The 22,949-nt window shown below is 40.7% G+C and overlaps 1 protein-coding gene and 1 long non-coding RNA gene across 7 annotated transcripts in view; one reads left to right on the top strand and one right to left on the bottom strand.

Moving 5' to 3' along the window:
- The window catches only part of LOC125767122 (uncharacterized), a 241,659-nt gene that overhangs the window by 121,461 nt on the left and 97,249 nt on the right, over positions 1 to 22,949 (top strand). The gene's annotated exons all lie outside the window — the stretch shown is intronic.
- The window catches only part of LOC125767009 (frizzled), a 217,286-nt gene that overhangs the window by 117,768 nt on the left and 76,569 nt on the right, over positions 1 to 22,949 (bottom strand). Inside the window, exon 5 of one of the 6 annotated variants that reach the window (XM_049433218.1) lies at positions 1,117 to 12,069. The exons of the other annotated variants lie outside the window; for them this stretch is intronic. Coding sequence (XP_049289175.1) covers positions 12,029 to 12,069 — 41 coding nt within the window. The 3' untranslated portion in view covers positions 1,117 to 12,028. Of the gene's footprint in view, positions 1 to 1,116; positions 12,070 to 22,949 lie in introns of those variants that run through there. 6 annotated transcript variants of the gene reach the window in all.

The raw sequence follows: 22,949 nt of genomic DNA, 5'->3' as shown, positions 1-22,949 counted from the left end.
GCATTTGATGGATGCTCCCTGATTACTTGCGTCAGTTAAGTTTTTGGAATATAAATATTTAGAAACAATTTAAAAATAATTTTTCCCACATTTCACAGGTATAAAAAGCATTGTGCATAAAAAACACACATTTCCAACTAAAATTATACACCTACACTTATGATTATCATAAGTGTCACAATCGACAAGATCCAATTATTTCCAATGTATGAATGATATTGAAAAAAAAATCAAATCATGCTGGCGATGTACAAATACAACAGTTTGTAAGCGACAGCATTTTCCATTATTTACATTGTTGTACAGATCAATAAAGTGGTTACATGAATGTAATGTATACCATTTTGATGCGATTTCGATTGAGTAACTAATAAACCCCTTCCTATAATCCATACCATTTTTCCCGATTATTGACGTTCGTTCGTTCCATCCTTTATCCTTGGTACTTGTATCCTTGCACATCCCCCAGCCGACACGAGTCTGGCCATGGTAGTGGCTTTCCGTTACATAACGAGCAAATCGTTACGAATGACCCAGGCACGGAACGTTATTACTCACCGATGAGCCACTCACGGGAGTGCGGTACCAGTACGGCGATCGTTTTGCTGGTCCCTATCTAGCCAACGGTGATAATAATGATAATGAAATACGACGGAACGGATCACCCAGAGGTCACGGTCAAATGTTCGCCATACCGAATGATCATAACAAACGAGCGAAAAAAAATCCTTACGAGTGCGCCCTGCGGAACATTCGCCCTTTGCTGGCTAAGAAGCAAAATACGCGAAGAAGCAAATGGAAGTAAATTGTGATGTCCATGCCGGAGTCTCCGAAAGGGGTTTTCTAAAGGGGCGATTCTGCACGAAACTTACGAAGGCATCAAACTAACACCACCCTTAACCACCATCATCCCTTTCCCCCACGGGTGTAATCATTCTATCGTTTTGCGTGTCGGGAAGTCGAGCGAAACAAATTGATGAAATCGTTTTCCTGCTTGCCATTGCCGTACCGAACTTTGGCTCATTTGTTTCGTGCCGTTTCGTTTGTTCCATGTTGTAAGTATCATCATGGGCTTGATTCACCAACCAAGAGGATGGTTTTTTTTTCTTCCCTGAGGGAAGAGAAAACCAAGATGGTCTCCGTCAGTAACGTATGAGAAGGACCCTTGGCCCTCGAGATCGGCTCCATCTGTTTTTGCACTTTTTTTGCGGACTACGTTTGAGCGATGCGAGCGGCACACACATCCTTGTTGTGGTCGCACGAGTTCAGGTTCAAACCCATTTCATGACCATTGCCGATAAATTAATCCCCAGATCATATCGATGCCAGCCGACGGCGAAGGAAGGGTACTTCCTTCCCGAATCTCCGAATACTCTCCACTTCACATGGCGAATACAATGCACACGTCTCGCAGGTTTTGCCCGGTAAGCTAACCGAGCTCCAGTTACAACAATGACCACCGCGCGCCACAGCAAATCGCTCCATTAGGTTTCGCGAGTCTGCGTCATAAAACTCGCCTTCCCTTCAAGAGGGTACACATACCGTGTACGACAGCATGCTTCACACGCCCCCGACGAGCACTCAACCCACACCGCGCCTTCTTATGCTGCATGTCAGCCTTCACTCAACGGGACGATAGTCGATCGAAAAGATTAAAACCGAGACGAACCACGCTGCCAGAAACGAGGCGCAAAATAACAGCCCGCTTTTGGTCGGTATGCTAAAGAAGTCGAACCTTCCCATAACCATTTACCAGCGGAGGCGATAAGGGCAAAAGAAGCTTGTATAAAGAAGAAGTAGAGCAACAGCAAAAAAAAAGGATTAAAAGTTGGCCTTCGCCTCAAGGGCATACTCTCACGGATGGAGAAGCGTGAGTGATGCGTGGGCCTCAACACCGGCACATAAACCAGGCAGAGTTTGGCACAAAGTTACTGTGCCGCCGGCAACACTGTACGCCTTTCCCCGTTGACCAGGTGTGCGTCCGTCAACGGTCAACATCAAGCAACCATCATCATCTAAAAAGCATAAATTTTCGTCTCGTCTACATAACGATTTACATCCGCTTCTCGTCGATTCTGCAAAAAACAACGGAAGGCAAAACGATAAGGACGTACATTTTCCACGCCAATGGGAAATTACATCATAAACGGGCGTTGTCCTTCTCCACTCACACAGTTTCTTATCGAGTTTCTTCGCAATATGACGACGCAAGGCCTCTACCAGCTTTTGCCTTGTTTCATGTGTGACAAACATTACAAGGTGTGACAGTTTGTTGGGGCGCGAAGGTTCGTTGAACAAGTTCTTAACGGCTTTATGGGAAGTGTTTATTTGTTTACAAGCAACGCTTAATCTCGAATCAAACCTCTCCTTTAACCTTTGCTGGTTATAAATTTGGAACGGTTTTCCAAGATGACAAATTTCCTTTTCGTGATGTGAAGCTACACTTGTGTAAGGCCTGACAACCATATCCAGTGGAGATAGGTAAGACACCCGTTGGACATTGTCAAATGATGCTGGTAAGTCATGAGCTATTCTAGGCCGCAAAAAAAAGATGCTAACCATCGCCCAAACATACTCCGGAACGTTCGTTTGAAGGATGATGGCATTGTTTTGCCGAACACCCACCACGCTGAAGGTGCAGCTTTCTTCTACCCACACCAAGGTGGATACAAATATTCAAAAATATTACTTCCAACAACCACGGGTAATGGTGACACAACGCCCGAAAGTAAGATCTCTGGCGCGTTTAAGTGGATTTCGAGAATATATATTTGAGCAAGCGATAAAACTTAATTTACTATCATTTTTTATCATATTTTTCAAAAGCACAACTCGCCATTTACGGCAGAGAAGTAACGATCCTTGTGCATGACCTCATATGTTTGGCAGGGAGTTACAGCGCACGGCATTTCGCTTCGTTTGTTTGCGAAACAAAACGTCGCGAAATGCATTAGGAATGGTCGTTTATCGCTTCTTTATCAAAATTGAGTACGACGGAATGGCGCATTCTGTGTTTGATCGTACGAAAAGAATCTTATATGCGCCCACGTCCACGGACGATAGCCAAACAGAACGATTCTCCGGTACCACTTTCGGGCGTGTTATTACATTCATTAGGTATCTGAATGCGATTGCATTTTTTGTTGTTGTTGGCAGATCACCATCACAAGCTTAACAAAAAGACAATGTGGGGACATTTATGACAGTCAGATAAAAATGAGCGGATAAACAAGCTCTTAAAAAAAACCTCCCGAAATTCTAATTCCCAACGCTTCAAGAAGGTTTTTTTTATCTTTCCATAAGGATATTAATTTTATAATCCGTTTCACAACAAACGAGGCCAATGACGTTTCGCATTCATTTATGGACATTTTTCTTTCTCGCTCCACTCAACTCGTTAAGCAGCGCACGTCGTTCGACTGCGTCCATTCAAACTGCTCAATAATGGACGGCACACAAATAATCTACCCCACGTAGAACGGAATTGGAAACAGGATCCAAAAAAAAACCCCGCCAAACATTCGACCGATATGATGCACTTGCAGCCATTTCAGTAAGGGTTCATCTTCATTTGTTAACCCATTCGTTACGCTTGGAGATTAGATGAGGTGCATATGGAATATTCATGACAGTGCACAAATAAACCATTGCTTCCCATTTGACCACGCTTGGAAGTTATCCGAGAAATATGCATTTCGTTATTGCAGCTTCACTACAATGGATGGAGATTAACAAAAAAACACTCAAACACCTGCGAGTAGGTTATGCGATGGAATTGTAAAAAAATTACACATTGTACAACAACATTCAGGTTCATGTCGATGACAGTCGAAATGTGACGAGTGGCTGGAAACTAAATCAATTAAATGTTGTGATAATTCTTTAAACTTATCTCTTCAATTGTAATACAATGGTAGATTTTGCTATCAAGTTAAAATTAAAAAAGAAACAAATTTTACAATGTAAAAAATTGGACGATTTCTTCAAGATTCATAACATAAAAAACTCATTAAATACTTCGTAGAGAAAATTGAACGGTTAGCTAAGTTAAACTAAGCTTTTCTGCCCTCATTTATCGAAATAGAGCAACAAAAATCAATGATCGTAATATGATGATATTATTATAATATTGTTTCATTTGAATGACATAAATAACACACTTAAACATAAAAATCTGAATAACATTTTTATAAAGTAAATTTGAATAATTAATTATTTTTGGTGTTTCAACAGATATTTGGGAAATATCGCTGTATTTATCTTAAAAACAGCATGGAAATGTACGTTTCAAATAATGGCGATAAAATTTCGTCACTTTAAGCAACATTAATATTGATTGTTTTGTATATTACTATCTCTTTTAAAATTAAAAAAAATTTTTTTTCAATACTTAAATCAATACATCTTTTTTTAAATTAAATTAAAATTAACCTTGTTTTTCAAAACACACACTTGCCGCCGTGTACGACAGCCTTATTTTAGCACAAACTACACCGTACGTGATCACAACGAGTGTGCAAATATTCCCACAACTCAACGGTGAAATATTTGATTTGGTGGAAATCATTGCAAAAAAAAAGTAATAATCAACCATTACGTGTAAAACAAAAACCAACTCATACTCCACAGCCAGATGTGACCAACGCGAATGGAGGATTCCTCATCGATATTGGTGTGCAGGACCGTACTTTGAGCTTTCCGGTATGAATGTTCGGGCAGGCAGGGAAAACAGTGAAATGCCCAGTAGTTACGTGCCAGAGAAAAGAACAGGAAAAAAACACAACCAACAAACCCGTTCGGTATGTGCTTTTAACCCCAAAAACTCATTCGCCACACTCGAAACAATAAATCATCTCTTGTTACCCGACCGTCATCGGTTTAATCAATTTAACAGAACTTTGCCACTCTTCAGCTCCAAACCGAGGGTATTGTGGGGAGGGAGAGACAAAACAAGGATCTGAGGTTATTTTTGTTACTATCGCTTCCACTTATGTTGAGAGGAAGAGATATGTACAAGGAGCGTATGAGGGGTAAGGTACGACCACACCAATCATAACCATAGGAGGTCGAACGCATATCCCACAACCATACGCACACACACACATGAAGCATCAGCATCACGGGGTTTCATCATTCCAGCTCAAACATAAAACCTTCCTCCGACCTCTCAACGCTGGTTCAGACAAACCGCATTCTATCACTCACCATTTGTGCACATTCCTTTGCACGCAATCCACCACAGCTGTGTGCACGCACATATCGATCGGTACACTGCACTTCCCTACCTTCTATCCTCGAAACGAACGCTCCCCCAGCTCAATCTTTCATTGGGAAAGTTTTTAATCTCCCCCCGAGGGAGTCAGCTTTTCCTGCCGAGAGCTAGGGTATGGAAAAATTTGCATGGAATTAAAGTTCATGGCTATCCCTCCTGCTGAGTTTTGGGGTGTTCTGGGCAAAGCTCAGGTGTTAGAATAAATTACAACATCCTCTAGCAAACACGCACAGGAAGAATTTTAACACTTGACACTTGTGTGTCCCCATTCCTCGGTTCTTGTTGGGGCAAGTTTCTACTTGATCCTTTACAAAATTATCAAAAGCAACAATCAGCCTTTACTTCTGTTTTAATTATTACAACAATATTCAAACCCAAGAAAATGAACTACCTTGGCATGTGATCAACAGGGTCTCGTCGTCACAATAGCATCCTCCAAGGATTTGTCTTATCGCTGTTAAAGACCCTCAATACTGACAACTTATTTCTTTGCGTTTGAAGATACGACTGCAGTAAAAGCTCGCATAAATTTAAGATTGACATCAACGAACATGCAATTAGGCATCGTCATCGCCATCATTCACAATGACCACCTTCCACGCCAAATGGTGTGGAAAGCCGTAAAACGCTGCAGTTTACGGGAATCATTAAAAGCTTTACTTCTTGGTAGTTTTGAATAACCTGCAGTATAACCGCATACGAAGCAAACCCGGGCTATTGGTATTGACCGTCCATCAAGTGTATCACCACCGAAACCGAATGTCTGAGGTCTTAATCTGACTAATTTCCGCCCGCAAGTACAAGAACCTCGAAGCACCAGGCACGCGGGAACAGACGGATACGTCACATAAATATTCATAAATTACTCATCCGTCTGCTGCTGAAGTCAAACGGTGAGAAGGTAGCATAAGCAACAGCACAACCCACGAACAGGAGAATTTTATATAGGAAATATATTTGTTTAATAGTCTTTAATTTGGCCACATCGTAAAACCGACTCCTGGATTCGAACGTTTCGAAAGTTTTAAGGCTATCCCTTTAAAAATGATGGGGCCACCGGTGGGCCAAGAATATGGAAGTTGAACCTACATCACTGAAAGCGACAGCGTCTGACAGCAAACTTTTGGCGAGTTTCAGGCTGAGTCCAATATTAACACTCCAAGAAACACACATACACACGCATGCTTCACGCATCTCACACCACATCCGGGGCTGTGGTGAAGATCCAAGATCACATCTTCTACCTCAAAAGAAAGAAGAAAAAAACGCCACAAACGAGCTAATTATCGAGTCTTCCTGTGGACAACAGTGGGCATCTTGCTTTTTGGGGCAAAACCTGTACGCAATATTTTGCATTCTTGCCAAATTGATGTCCAACCCAAAACCAAGCTACCAAGAAGATGGTGTAGCGCGGGTTATGAAGCACCTAACGATGTTGTGATTGAGTTATGGTTATTTCTGTATTCTGTATTATATTTGTATTCTACCAATTCGTTATCAAATGCTGATTTCATCAACCGTACGGGGTAACTACCAAACTTGGTGGATGGAATGAATGTTACAGATGAAAATGGTAAATTGTAAAACCGTCGCAAACAAGACGTTAATTCGCGCCACAATTATTAAACGGTGAGCTTCGTTTGCCTCCCCCCTTTTCCCGATTTCAAACTTTACAATGTATTCTTTTGCATCCAAAAATGGAGAACAATCAGAAGGGATAAATTCTTCTGCACACTGGATGAGAGAGATACGATGATGTATCAAGCACACCCAATCACCTGATCACCGTTCGGTTCGGTGCTTCAGGGCAATTCGCTTCTCAATTCGATGCGCTCCGCACGAACGTTCTATAAATAAAGCGAACTTTAAATACTGTGAAAAATGTTTAGCCGACTTTGAACGTCTACATGATTAATGATAACCGGGGCCGTCACATTTTTTCAGCCACATCATCATGCGAGATGCGCACAACAGTTCGGAACGCTCTTTGCTCTGTCTTTTTATTGTTATCTTTTATACTTTCCAATTTTTTTTGTTTCGTAATTCAAGTTTATGTCATCATTTTCTACCGGAGACGATGACCGAACATATTCCAACGGATTTTGATCATCTCGCAACGTCAGCAAACTTCAAGCTTCATCCTTGCGGGTTGGATCTTCTTCTCGTCAGGATCTCAATCGGGACACATCTCGTGTAGCCCAAACATCTAATGATGCCATAATAAGAACAGGAGGGAATACAAAAAAAAACCCATTCCAACCGATCCTCAAAACATTATTTGGTAGCAATATTTTTCCCACTTTTTAATAACCCATCGAAAATCCACCGAAAATAAGATGACTCTCCGGCTAGTCGTCCAGAAAATAAAATGAAACGGGCATTAATAACAATACCAAAGAGGGAAAGAAAACAACCACAAGGTATCATCAAACGGCTGAATGGGTTTGTCTCTTCACTTTTCACTTCGTTATGTGTTGTTCCTTCTGTTGTTTTGATGCGTAACTCCCGCCCGAAGAGTCCATCAATTTCTGTTTCCAGAACCAAAAACAAAACAAAACAAAAAATAAACTACTGCGAATGGAATGGTATCCAAGCGTGCGGAAATTGCCACACAGCTAAAGATCGTCGAAGAATGGCCGGGTAAAAAAGGTATTATATGAAAATGAAATAATAAATTATTGTAGCTTATTTCTTCGGAAAGCAAGCGGAAAGCTCAGCATTATGTTTGTGGCAATCCGCCGCCTGGACACGAGAGTTGAAATTGAAAACGAAACTTTTGCACCGGCCGGGTGGAAGTGGACGTGGTTTCTATTAAAACCCGTCACGAACCGTGTCTTGCGTCCCTCGGTGAAAGAATATCCAGAACAAACTCCAATCATAATGGAAGGCAAGCAGTCGGAGGAAAGAATATTTGGAAGATCCAGAACCGGATAAGACAAATCCTTACGGCGATTAGACAGTTAGAAATACGCAGGAGAAACATTCGAAGCTAATGGGCAGCAAGACGTTACGGCTTTCTGCCTCACTGGGAAGTTCCAATTAAATTGCTCAACAGTCCCGTGAAACGTTCTATAAACAACGCCAAATCGGTTCACAATGGACATCACGAAAGCATGAACACCTCTTAACCAGACCTACTGGCAAGATCATCATCGTAACGCTTGATACGCTCCTGACCTTTGCAACACATAAATTCGTCCGTTCGAAGTTTCGTTTTCACATATTTCCTGATGCTCCACATATCATACAGCCTCGCCAAAGCCTCAAACAAACGCACCAACAAAGCGGCATCCCATCAGTTATGAATTCTGCTTCCACTCCAAACAAGCACAGGTGCTCTGGCCGTTCGGTTGAAGAACAAGAGAAAAAGGGATGAATGGTAAGAGGAAGCATAAAAATAGCCATACCCTATAGGGCCCCACCTCCCTGGACCGGTTCTGCCTCTGCAGACAGTTAATCATCGTGAAAAGGCTCGTATCCTCCCTTTTTTCTGAATATCGAACTCTTTTGCGGTTCTGGTTCCCATCCGACCCGCTGTTGCTTCACCCCGCGCACAAGGGAGTTTTGAATTATTAACCTTGTTTTTCGTCCGATCGGAGTCCGAAATGAGGAGGCCTCCAGGTTTGGACCAAGGTACGTGAGTGTACGCAAAAGGATGACTTTTGAAAATGCTTTTCAGTTCACCACTTTAATAACGCCTGGTGAATGGTTTTGTTTTACTTTTCCCGTTGCCGTTTTATCTCTTGGTGCGTTCCAAAGGTTTTGTTGTGCTTTAACGCTACACCTTAACTCCTTCGTTCGGGATCTCTTATGAAGGAAAGGTTCTCCATCAAATGAAACCTTAGAAACGTGTTAGATATTCTTCTGCGTGCCAAAAAAAGAACCATTTCTTCACGCACAAATTGCACCAAAAACGAACCCAAAAAACCCCACAAATACATATCCTTCTTTGGAGCGGGAACCGCAATCCATCCAGGATGCAAAATACCCCGGCATATGTGGCGTGTGTAGCAGCACCTTACAACAGACACACACAAACACCATGCAGCCAAAGCAACGGTGCAGAAACAAAACCCGCAAAATGGCGCACAACATTAAAAAAAAAACGGAAGGAATATGGTGCGAAATTCTACTCCGCTTGATGAGAGACCCTTAGCCGATTTTTTTCTTCGTCTGTGCTTTTTAAGGTAATACATCGTCTGAAGAGTAAGAGGAGCTTAATTTTGCATCCAATTTTCCTTTTTTCAAACGCCTGTATGCCGCTGAAGTAGCTTGGAAGGTGCAGCAACAGAGTGCAACAAACTGCAAGCAGCGTTGCTTTGCTCATGCCTTCCGCTTTTACTCAGTTCGGGGGAAGTAATTTTGTTCTTTGTTTGAGGGGTTGGAGGAATATGCCATCACACATATGCAGCCCTTCGTTCCGTTTTGAACAAAAGCAGCACAAGCGAGAATAAAAAGTCTCCAGGATAAAATGGCAACCAGTAGGCAGGCAGGCTGACGGTTGTATTCTCGTATGGAGTGAAGCAAACTTTTGCCATACCAACTGAAACATCAGTGAGACCAGGCAGGAGGAAAAGGCAGCAGTAAGTACGGCGGAGAATGTCGGTGCCATCACACACACTCGCGACATATCCCCGCCACTCCGTGGGCATGCGGCCGACGACGAAAAATGCCGCGAGTGTTATTCATCTCGCGCAACCCTGGCCCACCATTTTCCTTCCCTAACTGTGTGCAGCTTTGCGTTTTAATTCATTTTCGTTCGGCTTATTGTTTTCTGTTTTATGTGCGATGTTTTATATCCTGCCTGCGAGGCTCTAGTACGTTGTTTTCATTATTGTTCATCCACGTACATCCACGAAACATATCGTTTGCTCTTTGCGTTTATCACCTCGGGTTATTCTGTGTATGTTTTTTTCTTCTTTATTTTAGCGGAATCCAGCCAACTTCCGCTGCAGTCAGTCGCGAATGGTATAAGCTTGTCTCGAGAAGAAGCATATTCCCGGCACGGTTAATAGCTTCGACGCTAATTTAATTCGTTGCACACTAAACAGATTTTTCTTGTGCTGCTTTTAATTCGGTTTTGCGTAAATCACCAACTACTGTGAACAGACGTTGCATTGTATTTCATTTATAAACATTTTCTTTCTTTATATTATAAAACAAATTCTAAAAGCAAAAACAATTCATTTCGGAAATACTTTCACAATGTAAAAACACAGCGGAAATAATACTCATAGTTGTAAATTCTTATGTAGCCAGATAGTCAGTCCTTGCGTCTGGGGGACGGACCGGATGGGATTTGAACCCGGTCCTGCCGTGTGGACCGGCGCCGTTTATCACATACACCACCGGGCCGCCCCCTAATTCTAACGTATAATCCCTCAATAACTCAACGCATTCACGTCTCCATTCCATATCAAGCATAAATCCCAATACCGATAAAACATAAAAGAATTGCATAAATACATAAAAAGAGACATCGGTATCCAAACGGTACGCAAGACGCATACGAAATAGCGTACGAAAGAAAAAAAAACGAAAACGCTGGAATAGAACGGAGTGTGTCGGCGAAGCATTCCCACAACCGGTTCCCCAAGGATAGCATACCGCGATCGTCACCGCCACCGTGTTTGGATCGCAATGGAGCAAGTTTGACGAGCATGAAAAGTTCTTGCTGTGTCCAGCACTTCATCCAGACCTTCTCCCTCATACACATCCATCACGACGTGCATCAGAGGCAATAAGCACGGTACATGCAACTACAAACACAATGCATCGGTGATGCGAGTCCCGCGAAAGGGATGGAGATCGAGATGGAGAAGCGATGCGCATTTAGTTGAACATGTCTTCGCCTCCTGGCAAACATGATCCGATCAATGGTTGGTTCGACCATTCCGGACAAGCGAAGCACGAGGCCAGTGTTCATCATCAGCGTTCGATTGTGTTGTGTTGTTGGGCAAGCGCAAAGAATGGTTGATCTTTTCTGCGGCTACCACTAAAGCCGATGGTTCCGCATGCATGGTGGTTCATTCCCGGTCAGTACGGGTTGATGTGACAGTGAGCCGGTTTTTGTGGTTCCACCATCGGTAAGAAGCGGGTTTTTTGGATTTTATAGACCTTGGTCATGAGCATTCTACGGTCCGTTATTTGTGCAGGCTCTCTTACGTGGTTTATTGGTAGTTAATGTATGAATTTGGAAAATAACGTAATAAACAGAAGACAAATCTTCCATGAACAAGGCCCGATGCATGTCACAAGAAGGATGTAACTGTACCGGTAGTACTGGAGACATTATCTGGACAGGCTAATAAAATTGTTTGAGATAACGAAACGACATAACATTATTGTGGTCATATACCTGTAATGCAAAGATGTATTTAGCGTAAGCCCAATATTCTGGGATGCTCTCATGGCTTAATACACTGAGAATAGTACATCGAATCTCATCAGACGTAATAGCAAGTTTAGCCAAGAAAAAGTTCCAGCAACGCTTTATCCTTTTACTTCATTCCACAAAATACCGATTGTTCGTGGTCTATTGCTGGAAGACAGGAACTGGCTTAAGTTTGCTGTTTTTTCCAATGAAATCCATCAAAAATCCCAAAAGAGGGTTCTACCCAAAAATTAGAAGAATTGTAAATTACACAAAAATTCAATCTTCCCATTCAGCAATATTAAAATCGAAACCACGAAATGATCCCAATAAACATTCGTTTTCGTTCAGTTGCATCCGAATACGAAATGACTTACCACTTTTCAGTGTCTATACCAGTTGCTGACGCACTCATTTCTCTTACCTGGAAAAACAAGAACAAAGAGAGAAAGAAAGATGATTAAATAAACAACTTACGATGACGATGCAGAATTTGTGTTTGAACCATCTAATAAAACAACAGAACGAACCAATTTTGCTTCCAGCGCTTACCACCATCAGACCAAAACCTCCCCCCGTAATGTCTAGTTCCTTTCGGTTTCAGCTGTGAAATTAATTAAAATGTCATTTTCTTCACCGCTGGTTAGCTGCCAAACCATCGGGAGCAGAAGATCCCACCCATCGGGCGGTAAAAGAACAATAGGGTTCACCATCGTCGTACGCGGCTTTTGGTCAAAATTCATGGTCAAATATTTCGGAACTCGGATGGACCCCACCGTCAGACATCTTCAGTGAAGAAATCGAAAGTATCGATACCTCACCACCATGTGTGCTGTTCGTGAGCACCGTGAAATCAATAATCTGCTTTCAATTGATTCGAATTTCGTTCCGAAGAATCGGATGTTCAACCTAGGCAAAACCCTTTCCACGTAGTGAGAAAGATGTTGGAATACAAAAAACAATGTTCCTCTTCTACTGGCGGTGGAAAGAACGATGAAAAAGCGAAAGCGAACCTTTCTCGCATTCCACGGAACAAAAAGGAACGCATATAAAAGGAAGAACGAAGCTGTGGGGAAACAAAAACCGGTCAAGACAAACGCTCAAATCCATGCCCACAAAAAGAGAAAAGATTCTACCACATCTTGTGACTGAGCCCCGGTACACACCAAACGAAACCCTGGCAAGAAAATAATCAAGCCACCATCAACCACCACCAGGGGACGAATTGCCTGTACGTTCCATCGATCCATCGAAACCGTGCGCCTAATGTGCTCCAAATGAGTATCATAGATTACAAAACAAGCACCTACGATGATTCGCGATTCCGTGGGGCACACTGGAAGCAAGTGGATCTCGTACCAACAAACGCCTCCCAATAGCACCACTGCTTCTAATGGTTGCGTCCTTCGCGTCCGCGGCGCGATACGCGAAGGTTAGTGTGAAGCAACACAGAACTTCTTCACTTACGGAAACGGTAGCACAGTATGGGGAGAAGCATTCCTTGGGAATAATTGCAAAATGACTAAACAATTTTATTCTTCCTGCTCCTTCACACCGGTGTAGATTACACCGTGGCGGTGTTGATGCCGCTGCTGTTGTGCTGTGGGGTCTTCATTTTTTACCTAACGTCCGGACAGCAGATCTTACCATCGTACCGGAGTTTCATAAAGAGATCAACTCCAATTGATGGTCAAACTTTCGTTCTTCCGTGTCTTTAATACATACACCATGCTAAGAATTTTATTTTTTGCCCTAAATCAAGCTCTGTGATATATAAATTAGAGAAAATACAGCAAATATGTTTTCTTTACCAACATCGCAAACGGAGTGAGTGATAAACCGACCAGGGAGTCATCCAAACTTCAAACATCTTAGACATAAGTAAGGAATTCTACGTTTCTAAGCAAACTTGCTGTTTTTGAGAAATATTGAACAATTCGTTCTTCCTGAAAATAACAATCAATCTCTTTTGAGAGATAATATAAGAACGCGAGTTTAACGCTCCCTAAAATTTCTCTGAACTTCACCTTATAATGAGACTTCCAAACTAGATCTTTTGTTACACTTCGAATGAAAAACTGAAATAAATCCATTAGTTCACTCATTTCGCGCTACATTCGCCACGAGCATTGAACTCCAAAAGCCCCCGGTGGTTTTGGAACTCAACGCCGACTGGTAAAGAGATAGACTACACCTATGTTTTCCCAAGCGACGACGACTTCAGCATGTGGAATGTGTTGGGAATCCTAATTTGCACCCGGCTTATCCATCCGGGCACATACACGTGGATTTGCTGTCGGCTACAAGAAGCATCGTCCCACTCCAACCTCCAGCGAATTCAACGAAGGGTAAAGCGGGGCAAGAACAACTCTCCACGGCATCATCAAGAAAGTTAAAGGTTTTAGGCGTACAAAGCGAAACCTAGACTACTGCTCCCGAAGGCGTAGCAAATGATGTTGACTTCAATTTGAAACTGCCTCCATAGCCAACAACTCGTCCCCAACAAACCGCCTCCAGGTGAAAAAACACACCTTAGCTCCCTACTTGAGCCGCCCGTTGAGCGTTTTGTTTTTTTTCTCAACACTTTTTTAAAATTTTCTTTGCATTTTCCTCCCGACGGGTAGAATCGGGCAGGAAAATCTCGAAAGCCCAAGTTTGACCTACGGCACACTGATAGGTGAAAACATGGGACGCAAAAACCTAGGGGATGCAAACATACACGCGTGCATGTGTAGTGCTTGTTTGCAGTGTAAACGATGGTTAGGACTGCCAGAAGAGACTACGGAAACAAACGTACTTTTCTCACTTCCCCCATTTTTGCCAGTAGTCAACGGCGGAGTGCACCGTTTCCAACGCCGCCAGTGAATATGTTGCCACGTAAGCCGAGTTTTGATAAATATCTTCCGCAAACACTTGACATCTTCCAGGTTCATAGGGTATCCTGCTCAGTCGGAAGCGGCCTGTGACCGACAGCTGCCGGGGTAATGTCACTGTGTGTGTGTGTCTCCCCTTAGCACATCAACAGGACCCCGTCGCTGCTGGGTTTGATTTGCACCGCTAAATTTTGAGATAAAATGGGACATTCACGCTTATGGGACGCTACCGAGACCTGAGATACGACACACGACAGCAAGCCTCTGCTAATCGCTTAATGCCTTGGTGTCGACCGTGGCAAATGTTTGCGGTTTCAGTGAGAATAATATTGTCTCAGTCGGTGCCGGCTGTTGGTTTGACTTTGTTTTGGAAAATTTGCCACACAATGGTTTTCCGCACGTTGGTGATGCATACAAGCGCGAGTGCCCTGAGCAAACAATGATTTCCACCAAGCAGCTCCCGCTACTACTTCTAATCATCCACTTCACCATCACCATCGAAGGGTGCCTGATTCTGCCAGGTTCACCAGAACCATCTTCCGTGTGTCGCCAGCACAATCGAGCGACAAGTGAATCAACTCTGCTCCGGTACGGGGCGCCATCGTAAGCCGAAAGAATAATGCAATCAACTGCGGCACCGGCGGAAGCAATTTGTTTTTCATCTTGTTAACACAATTTGTTTACACCTGCAGGCTAAACAAGGTTCCACCATCAATCAAAAGTCATCGCTGAGTGAGGCGACATCATTTCGATGGTAGGCCAGCGGAAAAACGATTATGATTTGTTTCGGTCGTTCTGTTGTGCTGTTGGAGCTTCAGCGGTTTTAACACAAAAAAATAGCTTTATTCGTTTAAAATCGATTGTTTTAACAGCCATCATTTGATGTACAGAGTACAATGATTTTTTTACATGTGAAATAAATTTTCTTTAAACACAGCGACTTTCATGCACCGAAAATACGAAGATAAGGAGATACATTATTTTTTCGATAATGAAGAAGATAATTTCTAATGGAAAGAAGCAAAATTAAAACTTGTCGATCTGTATTTTATACACGTAATACTTGCCGAATAAATGCAATAAATTTAATAAATAAATTAATTAAAACTAAATGCAATGAAATGAAACACAGGCGAAGGATCGTCACAGAATGGTTTCTTCACCTGTAGAACTGATGGAATAAAGACGTGTTTCGTAAGAAGGGAAATTCACGACTTATTATTCTACAAAACTTTTACACAAAATTTATAAAAATAATTACAATATTTATACTCATTGCCACCAGTCACGATTTGTAGACAGCGTTCATCAAATTTTGTTTATAAAGGAGCAATTTTTTGACAGAGCGCATCAATTTTTGACTCTAACGCACCAATTATTGACTCTTAGTCAAATATTTTTGTCCCTTATGAATTTATGTTTAACATGGACTGTTGATTTCTAACAGTGAAACTATGTAATAATGTTAAAATCCACAAAGTACACATCCTATAAATATTACAATAAATTTATAGCCATCCATGCAATCGGCGTTTTGATTTAAAAATAAATAAAATAAATATTTGCATTTTAAATGCAAAAAAATCTTCCCAGCTCTGAGTTTCACGTTTGAAAAGAAACAGCTTCTAGCTTTAGTTTTCATTTATATTTAAAACCGAACAAATTGGTACGCTCTAACCACTGTAAGTGTTCTGCTCACATATGCGTTTGTTATAAATGCATCATACGACCTCATAAACCTTCACAAGAAACTCATAAATCGTTTCAAATGCAAAACTTGATACGAATTAAAAGATTTATCGACACACACAAGCACGCATGCATAAAAGGTATACACAAGGGAGGGGAGTCGCACAAAACGTTCATAACGAGAAATATTCAAATCAAACGACACTGCAGCACGTTTTGCAAAGTGACTGTGGATCGATCTTTTCCAGCAGTCTGTTCATTTCCCAATGGACGATGGTCTCAATGGTGAGCTTCCAGTTTGCATCCGTTCTGTTGTTAGTTTAAGGAATTAAATTTAATTGAAAGCTTATTTGCCTTTTTCACCGAGGCCGGTTTTCTTTGACAGACATTTTTTCTGTATGCCACTTTGCTCTTTTCTATCTCTCTAGGGACCTTGGCAGATGGTATGTACGTGCAGGATGATGTAACATCCATTTCTGAATGGGCTTCTATTTTGCTCATATGAACGAAGAGTACCATCCCAAAGCCTTGAATTGAAAGAGCTCTAAAATGCTTGTATAGCGACGATAAAATCCCCAAGCAAAGGTAAATCTGTAGCTTCATTTGTTTCGTAGCAAAGCTCACCCGACCCACCCGTACCCGTGTGTGCGCGGATCAAAATCGATTGCAAATAAATCTCGATACTCGTAAGGAACGGCCAAGACGTCGATGTAAGAAAATAATCTGCATAATGAAACGATAAGATAGCAGGAATTGTTTACGCTCACAGTATCGGGATGTCTTGTTGCATTTGGGAAACACCCACGACCAATGTTTGAAGCGCGGTTCGCACGATCACACATATCGACCTCGTTCGTTAGTTGGAGACTGTGAAAATTGCTTTGCTTATCCGTTCCGTTAAAGAAAACGCTACCGTTCCACCGTGTTTTCGCGTTTTCCATCGCGTTGTGGCCGGGGTGTGTGTGTGTGTGGCCGTGCGCATTCTTTCAAGCGTAATAAATTGCATACAACATTCACTTTAATTAACCTTCACCTTTTCCTAACGAGCGTTCGCGGGGGCAAAAGTCAGTGCTGGTTTTGAATGTGTTTTCCGGCACGCTGGAATGGTCGAAAATCATGGTCAATGCCGGTTTAGTAGTGCACTCACAGGAAAATAGCATCCTAAATACGTATACGTCCGGTGTCACGTTTTTCATCCCTCGCAGTACTCCCAATTGTATCGTTTTTAGTACACCCCTCTTAGGTTGAAGCATAAGTGTTGATAGTTTGTCAAAAAAGAAATGGAAAATATTTCCTCACTAGTATTATATTTCTTATTTATTTATGATATATAGTATTATCTTCCTTTATTTCCATGAAAGTACCTTATTTTTTAAATTATGTTTGATATTTTCATGAACTAAGTACACGTAAAGACTTTTTTTGATAAATTCCTAGAGTTATCAATTTTTTATATTTTATTTAAAATTATATGAATAAGCTTTGGTAACGAATGAGATAATTATCTGAACATATTGAAGCAATTTTAAAGTGACATCTTTTTCTCTAAGATATTTGAAGATATGTTCCCTTTAGGTTTAAATTAAATAACACAGGGTTTACCGCCTCATTTTTAATAGTTATTAAAATATTGTTTACTTATTTTTTTGAATTTTGGGCAGTAAAATCAAAGAGTGGTCAAATTTAAACATCAGTTCATAAAAAGTGCAAAGTATATCGGCGACTGCTTGTACTCTTAATGTTTGGCAGATGAAGCTCCAGATCTACTTTTGTGAAACGCTAGTAGCACTAGGTAACGTTAGTGTTAGAGATCGAATTCTACACTTGTTTATGTCCAATACAAATATTGCAATTTTTAACTTTATTTTGCTCATTTCTGAACGAAGTGGTCTAAATGGCATTTAAGTTACTTATGAAAGCTTATTTTATGTGCGCGGATTATCTGATTTGATGTTTCGTCTTAGTAATTTTTGACAATAACAAACGCCTCTACGTCATACTGGAATAAAGTTTATGTTTCTTTTGTATTGATTATCTTGTAGTCTTATCGTTTGAAATCGTTTTTAAGCCAGCTGCATCATACAAATAACTTAACCAAAACTTTTAAATTTATTGTGATTCAAAAAAAAAAAAGAACCAACTTTAGTTTCAACCTTCGCGCATCACTCAACCACGATGAATGAATACGATGAACAATGGCTACACACTGACCAAATAAGCTTCCCGAAAAGCGAATATTGTTTTCTTTTACACTAGACAGCTGCTGCAGAAACTATTGTTTCGATGCATTTCTGCTTCATTGGGTGGCTCTTCTTGTCAGGGTTCAGTTTCTCATTATCTTAATTGATTTTGTTCGCTCGTTCTTGCTCAACATTTTCCCGTGTTGCAGCGTTTGTGCTTTCTTTTTCCAGGCAAAAACTCCCCAAAACATTTTTATTTTTACTCATCCTTATTTCAACATCAGCAGAGCGAAGCCCCGGCTGCCTTTCCCGGCTCCTTTCTGGTGAGTGGCTTTTTCGGGCAAAAGCGGACAATAGTCACGCAGGCGAACGAAACAAACTGCCAAAAACCATCAGGCATTTGTTTGTTTGCTAGCCCGCAGGGCTGACTGGCTGCCTACCCAATTCTGCTCCAGTCAATTTTGTAAACACTGTAGCTAGCATGTGATTAACATTGCAATTTTCCATCGCACGAACGAATAAGTCAACGATAAGTTGTTTTTCTTTTTGTTTTGTTTTGTTTTGCTTCCTACGGACCGATGTCCTTCGTAGATAACGATGTTGAAAGTTTAGAGCTTATATCCAGTACATTAGCGATTGGATGCGAAATTTATGGGAATAGTGCAGCAAAAAATTGAAACTTAATTCCTTAATTTAATTGGCTTGACAAAATAAAGCAACCATTTAAACTAGCGCATAATAGATTTTCAAAATAAGAGAAAAATTGCATAAAATTAAGTTTTTCTTTTACGTTTTAAGCCAAATCTTGGATCCAAACCCAAAACAAAAGTAAAATAATAATGTTTTATTTTTCAAAATGCCAACAAAAAATTATGCAAAGAATTCTAATATTCCATAAATCTCACCAACAACCGATTTAAAAACCCTGCTCCTCATAGGGTAACGAGTGACCCTCCATCGCTCCAACATATTATGTACAATGTAATTGTTTGCCAAGATTAAGACATCGAGTGTTTCAATTACGAAAAGCTTTTAAAAGTTTTTCGGGTACCACTTTACATCCTCCGTCGTGCGTTAAACTAAAAACATTAAATCCAGCAACAAGCGACGAACCCCGTCCACTGTGACACTGTGCCTTCACCCATGTGATTTGTTACGTGCAGAAAGAAAAAAAGTGCTTGCTGTCTCATAATGAAGGAAAGAGCTTTTTTTATTTAGTCGGCTGGATTTATGTAGTTTCCTCTCCACCGGACTACACCCGAGCGTTGTTTACATTCATCTCGCTCACTTTACTAACGGATCGTGCCGATGCCGGCGCTGTGCACCTTTCGATCATTGTTGAAACCATCGAAACGTTCAACATTTCGCACCGACATGCGGTTGACGTGTGTTTGAATGTAGTAAGTCTATGTTTTTTTTAATACTTTTCTCCCTTCCTTCGCTTAATAGTGACGGTAACAGCGAATCAGATCATACAAAAAGCTTGTTCGCTCGGTAGTGTTTTACATGTGCGATGTTTAAGTTAAACTACCTTTTTTTTCTCCCCGATTACTTGAGTCCGGTGTCGTAAGCGATGGAAACCACCACAACACAAACGATCGGTCCTTTGTAATCGCAAAACCATCAAGCTGTCACTTACGTTGCTACCAACGAAAAGTCAATTAGTGTTGCTCAGGCAAATCGGACATGGTACAGGAGCGGTTGAGTTTATGCGACTGGAAGGAGGCAGGGTTTTTGTTTGTATATCGCAACGGAACCGATCGCAACATAATCCACCCAACCAATCGGGCGCCTATAGTAAGAGGCACTCTTGTTACAAAATATCACCACACCGAATGACATGATCCATTTATGTCCAGCACGCGTTCAAAGATTAAAAAAGCTAAAATAAAACTAATTTCTGAGTGAGGATAGAGTTGGACGAACAAAAAAAAAACTTTTTCCTTTCCAAGCGCAGTTAACCAATAACATTCACTTAGAAACACCGTTTTTGTTCAAATATCGGACCTTTCAGGAAACTTTTGCCTATAACATTGTGTGAGCAATATAATTTAAAGTGGTTTAAATTGGTCGTCATTTAGAAAAACGAATAAGAATTCCCCAGAATATCATCAAAAACGTATTGAAAAATCATGAAAGTGTCTTTATCTTGGTTGAAGTTATCTTGAATCTTAGAATTGCAGACATTTTCGATGTCATGTTACATAAGGCGGACGTTTTCATTCGAAATTCCGGACTTCTTGAATATGGTTCACGAATTCACACACGTACTATGTTAAAACCACAATTATTTAATTTCTAAAGCTTCTTATAATTTTCATCATTTTATGTACGATTTATGACTGATAGGACGACGAGCTTGCTGACAGCCTAGTTGGAGTATTTTTTTTAATATCTTGTCATTCAATGTACTCTTACGAATTTTGAACTGAGCTGTTGCTATACAAACCAATGATTCTTCCCTTCTTCACATCCAGGTATTCTTTAAGATCACCTTCAAATATCATTATTTTTCCAGTCATTGCCAAACAAAATAATTTCAACTTTTCACGTTTCACGCTATGGACAAAATTAAAGAAAACTTATTGTGAATTTCAGAGTTAAATATGACAACAACAAAAATATTTTGAATTATTTTAGCTATGGATTCCGATGTACTCCGCAGTACCTGGCCCAGATTGAAGGTCATTTACGATAAAATTACACTGAAGTCAATTTGAATCATTCAGTGAAATTCAGTGAAAGCATGAAGAATGTCCGTAATTTAAAGATATCTGTATTATGAATCAAAACTTCTTGCTGCACTGTTTTGTGATGACATAAATTCATAATAATTTTTTTTTCTAATTTGCCATAAATATATCTTAAAACTCATACGATATTATCACCATTCAATCAAACGTTATAGCACCATACGCGTCAATTAACATTCTCCCGCTTCTTCCTTCTACTGCGCAACTGTGATCGTATGAAAAACGACCAATTATTGAAGCTTTTCAAACATAACTACCCAGCATCATAAACTCTGCATCGACTGCTCGCAAAACAGACCACAGTGGAGTTATTTTCCCTGTTCCATACCTGTGTTATCCTCCGGTATTCTAAGAGGTTTTTTTAAATCTTACACCAAACGAAGGAAAATATTCTTTCCTCGATGTATGAAGAAGAGAATAAAACGTAAATACTTCAAGTGTTAAAAGTTCCATTTTTTCCCCGGCAGAACACACACCTGGAGTGTAAGCCTCATTCTCATAAATTCTATTTGCAATTATGTGTACACCGGGCAGACAGTATCGGTTGGAAAAAAAAGTCCATCGCAAGTTCAACAAAGTGTTTCGCTGCAAACGCGCCGAAGATGGCTCGCAGAATATTTACGTACGACGACACCACAACAAGGCAAGAGGAATGGAATTTAACAGCGCAAAAGTGACAAGCGATTTTACACGAAGGGTCACTGCACGGGCTTTGCTACCTCGGCAGAGAGACGTCCGGCGCGCACTTTTCGACTAGTTTTGCGCTGGAAATGGTGCGAAAAGCGACACGCGGTTACGAGCATCCAAGGGATGTGAATTTTAACAATGTATTTTATGTACATTAGCTTGTTGACCATTTGCATATAAATTTTATTTATTTAAATCTTTAGCCGAGAGTAAATATAACACTCTAACATTTGCATGGCAATTTATTCATCTCGTGCAAGGCAATTATGCACGGTGGTTCGTTCGTTTGCACGAACAATTTTTTGGGGTTAAAAAAAATTATAAAGACAAAGAGACCATTTTACTTGCAGCTTTTATTTCATTAGATTACGAATAAGTCTACAAAATTTCGTGCACAATTTATCAACTTTTGCATGGTTTTTTTTTATATTGCACCAAAGATTGTATCGGGTTTTGCCATAAATTCAACATGAATACACATGCACTCACGCAAAATTTGGATGACCAAGGCAAACGAAAAAAAATCCCTCTAAACCACACACGGTAGTGCAAAACGAAAAATTCCTTCACGCGCAGAATATACATTGGATTAGGGATAAAGTTTTGATTACGCTTCCGAAAACACTATCGTGTTGCACAATCGGTATATCGGTTACGTGGAACCAAAATCGTTGCATAAAGGTGCAAAACCAGATACGAAAAACTAAAAACAAGAAAACAAGGCCGAACGGAAATGGTGGTGCGCAATACCGAAATAACCGTGAAATGGCGGTACCGTGGTTAAAGCAATTCACCCGATTGCACCATTATTCATTGCACCGGGAGCAATGAAACTAATCTAAGGATTGAATCGTCTACTGGGTGAGGAAAATTGAGGGGAGGATAAGTTGCATACCTGGCGGTAAAACAAGTATGTCCAACGTACAAGACTGAGGACCGTACAAGATTCACTTTGTAAATGAGGTTAAAGAAGAATGAACATAGGGCGCTTCTTCAAAAAGGACAAAATGATACATTTATATGTTATAAGAATGATATAACTTGAAGAAAATCCTTAAAGATTATACTTAAAAAAATAATCGATGGTATCTTTGACAAACGCTAGAATTATCAATAAGAAAT

Source organism: Anopheles funestus, chromosome 3RL, assembly GCF_943734845.2.
Source record: "Anopheles funestus chromosome 3RL, idAnoFuneDA-416_04, whole genome shotgun sequence".
In the NCBI taxonomy this organism is placed as follows: domain Eukaryota; kingdom Metazoa; phylum Arthropoda; class Insecta; order Diptera; family Culicidae; genus Anopheles; species Anopheles funestus.
Note: the sequence above shows the minus strand (reverse complement) of the source record. Positions and strands in the feature narration are given on the sequence as shown.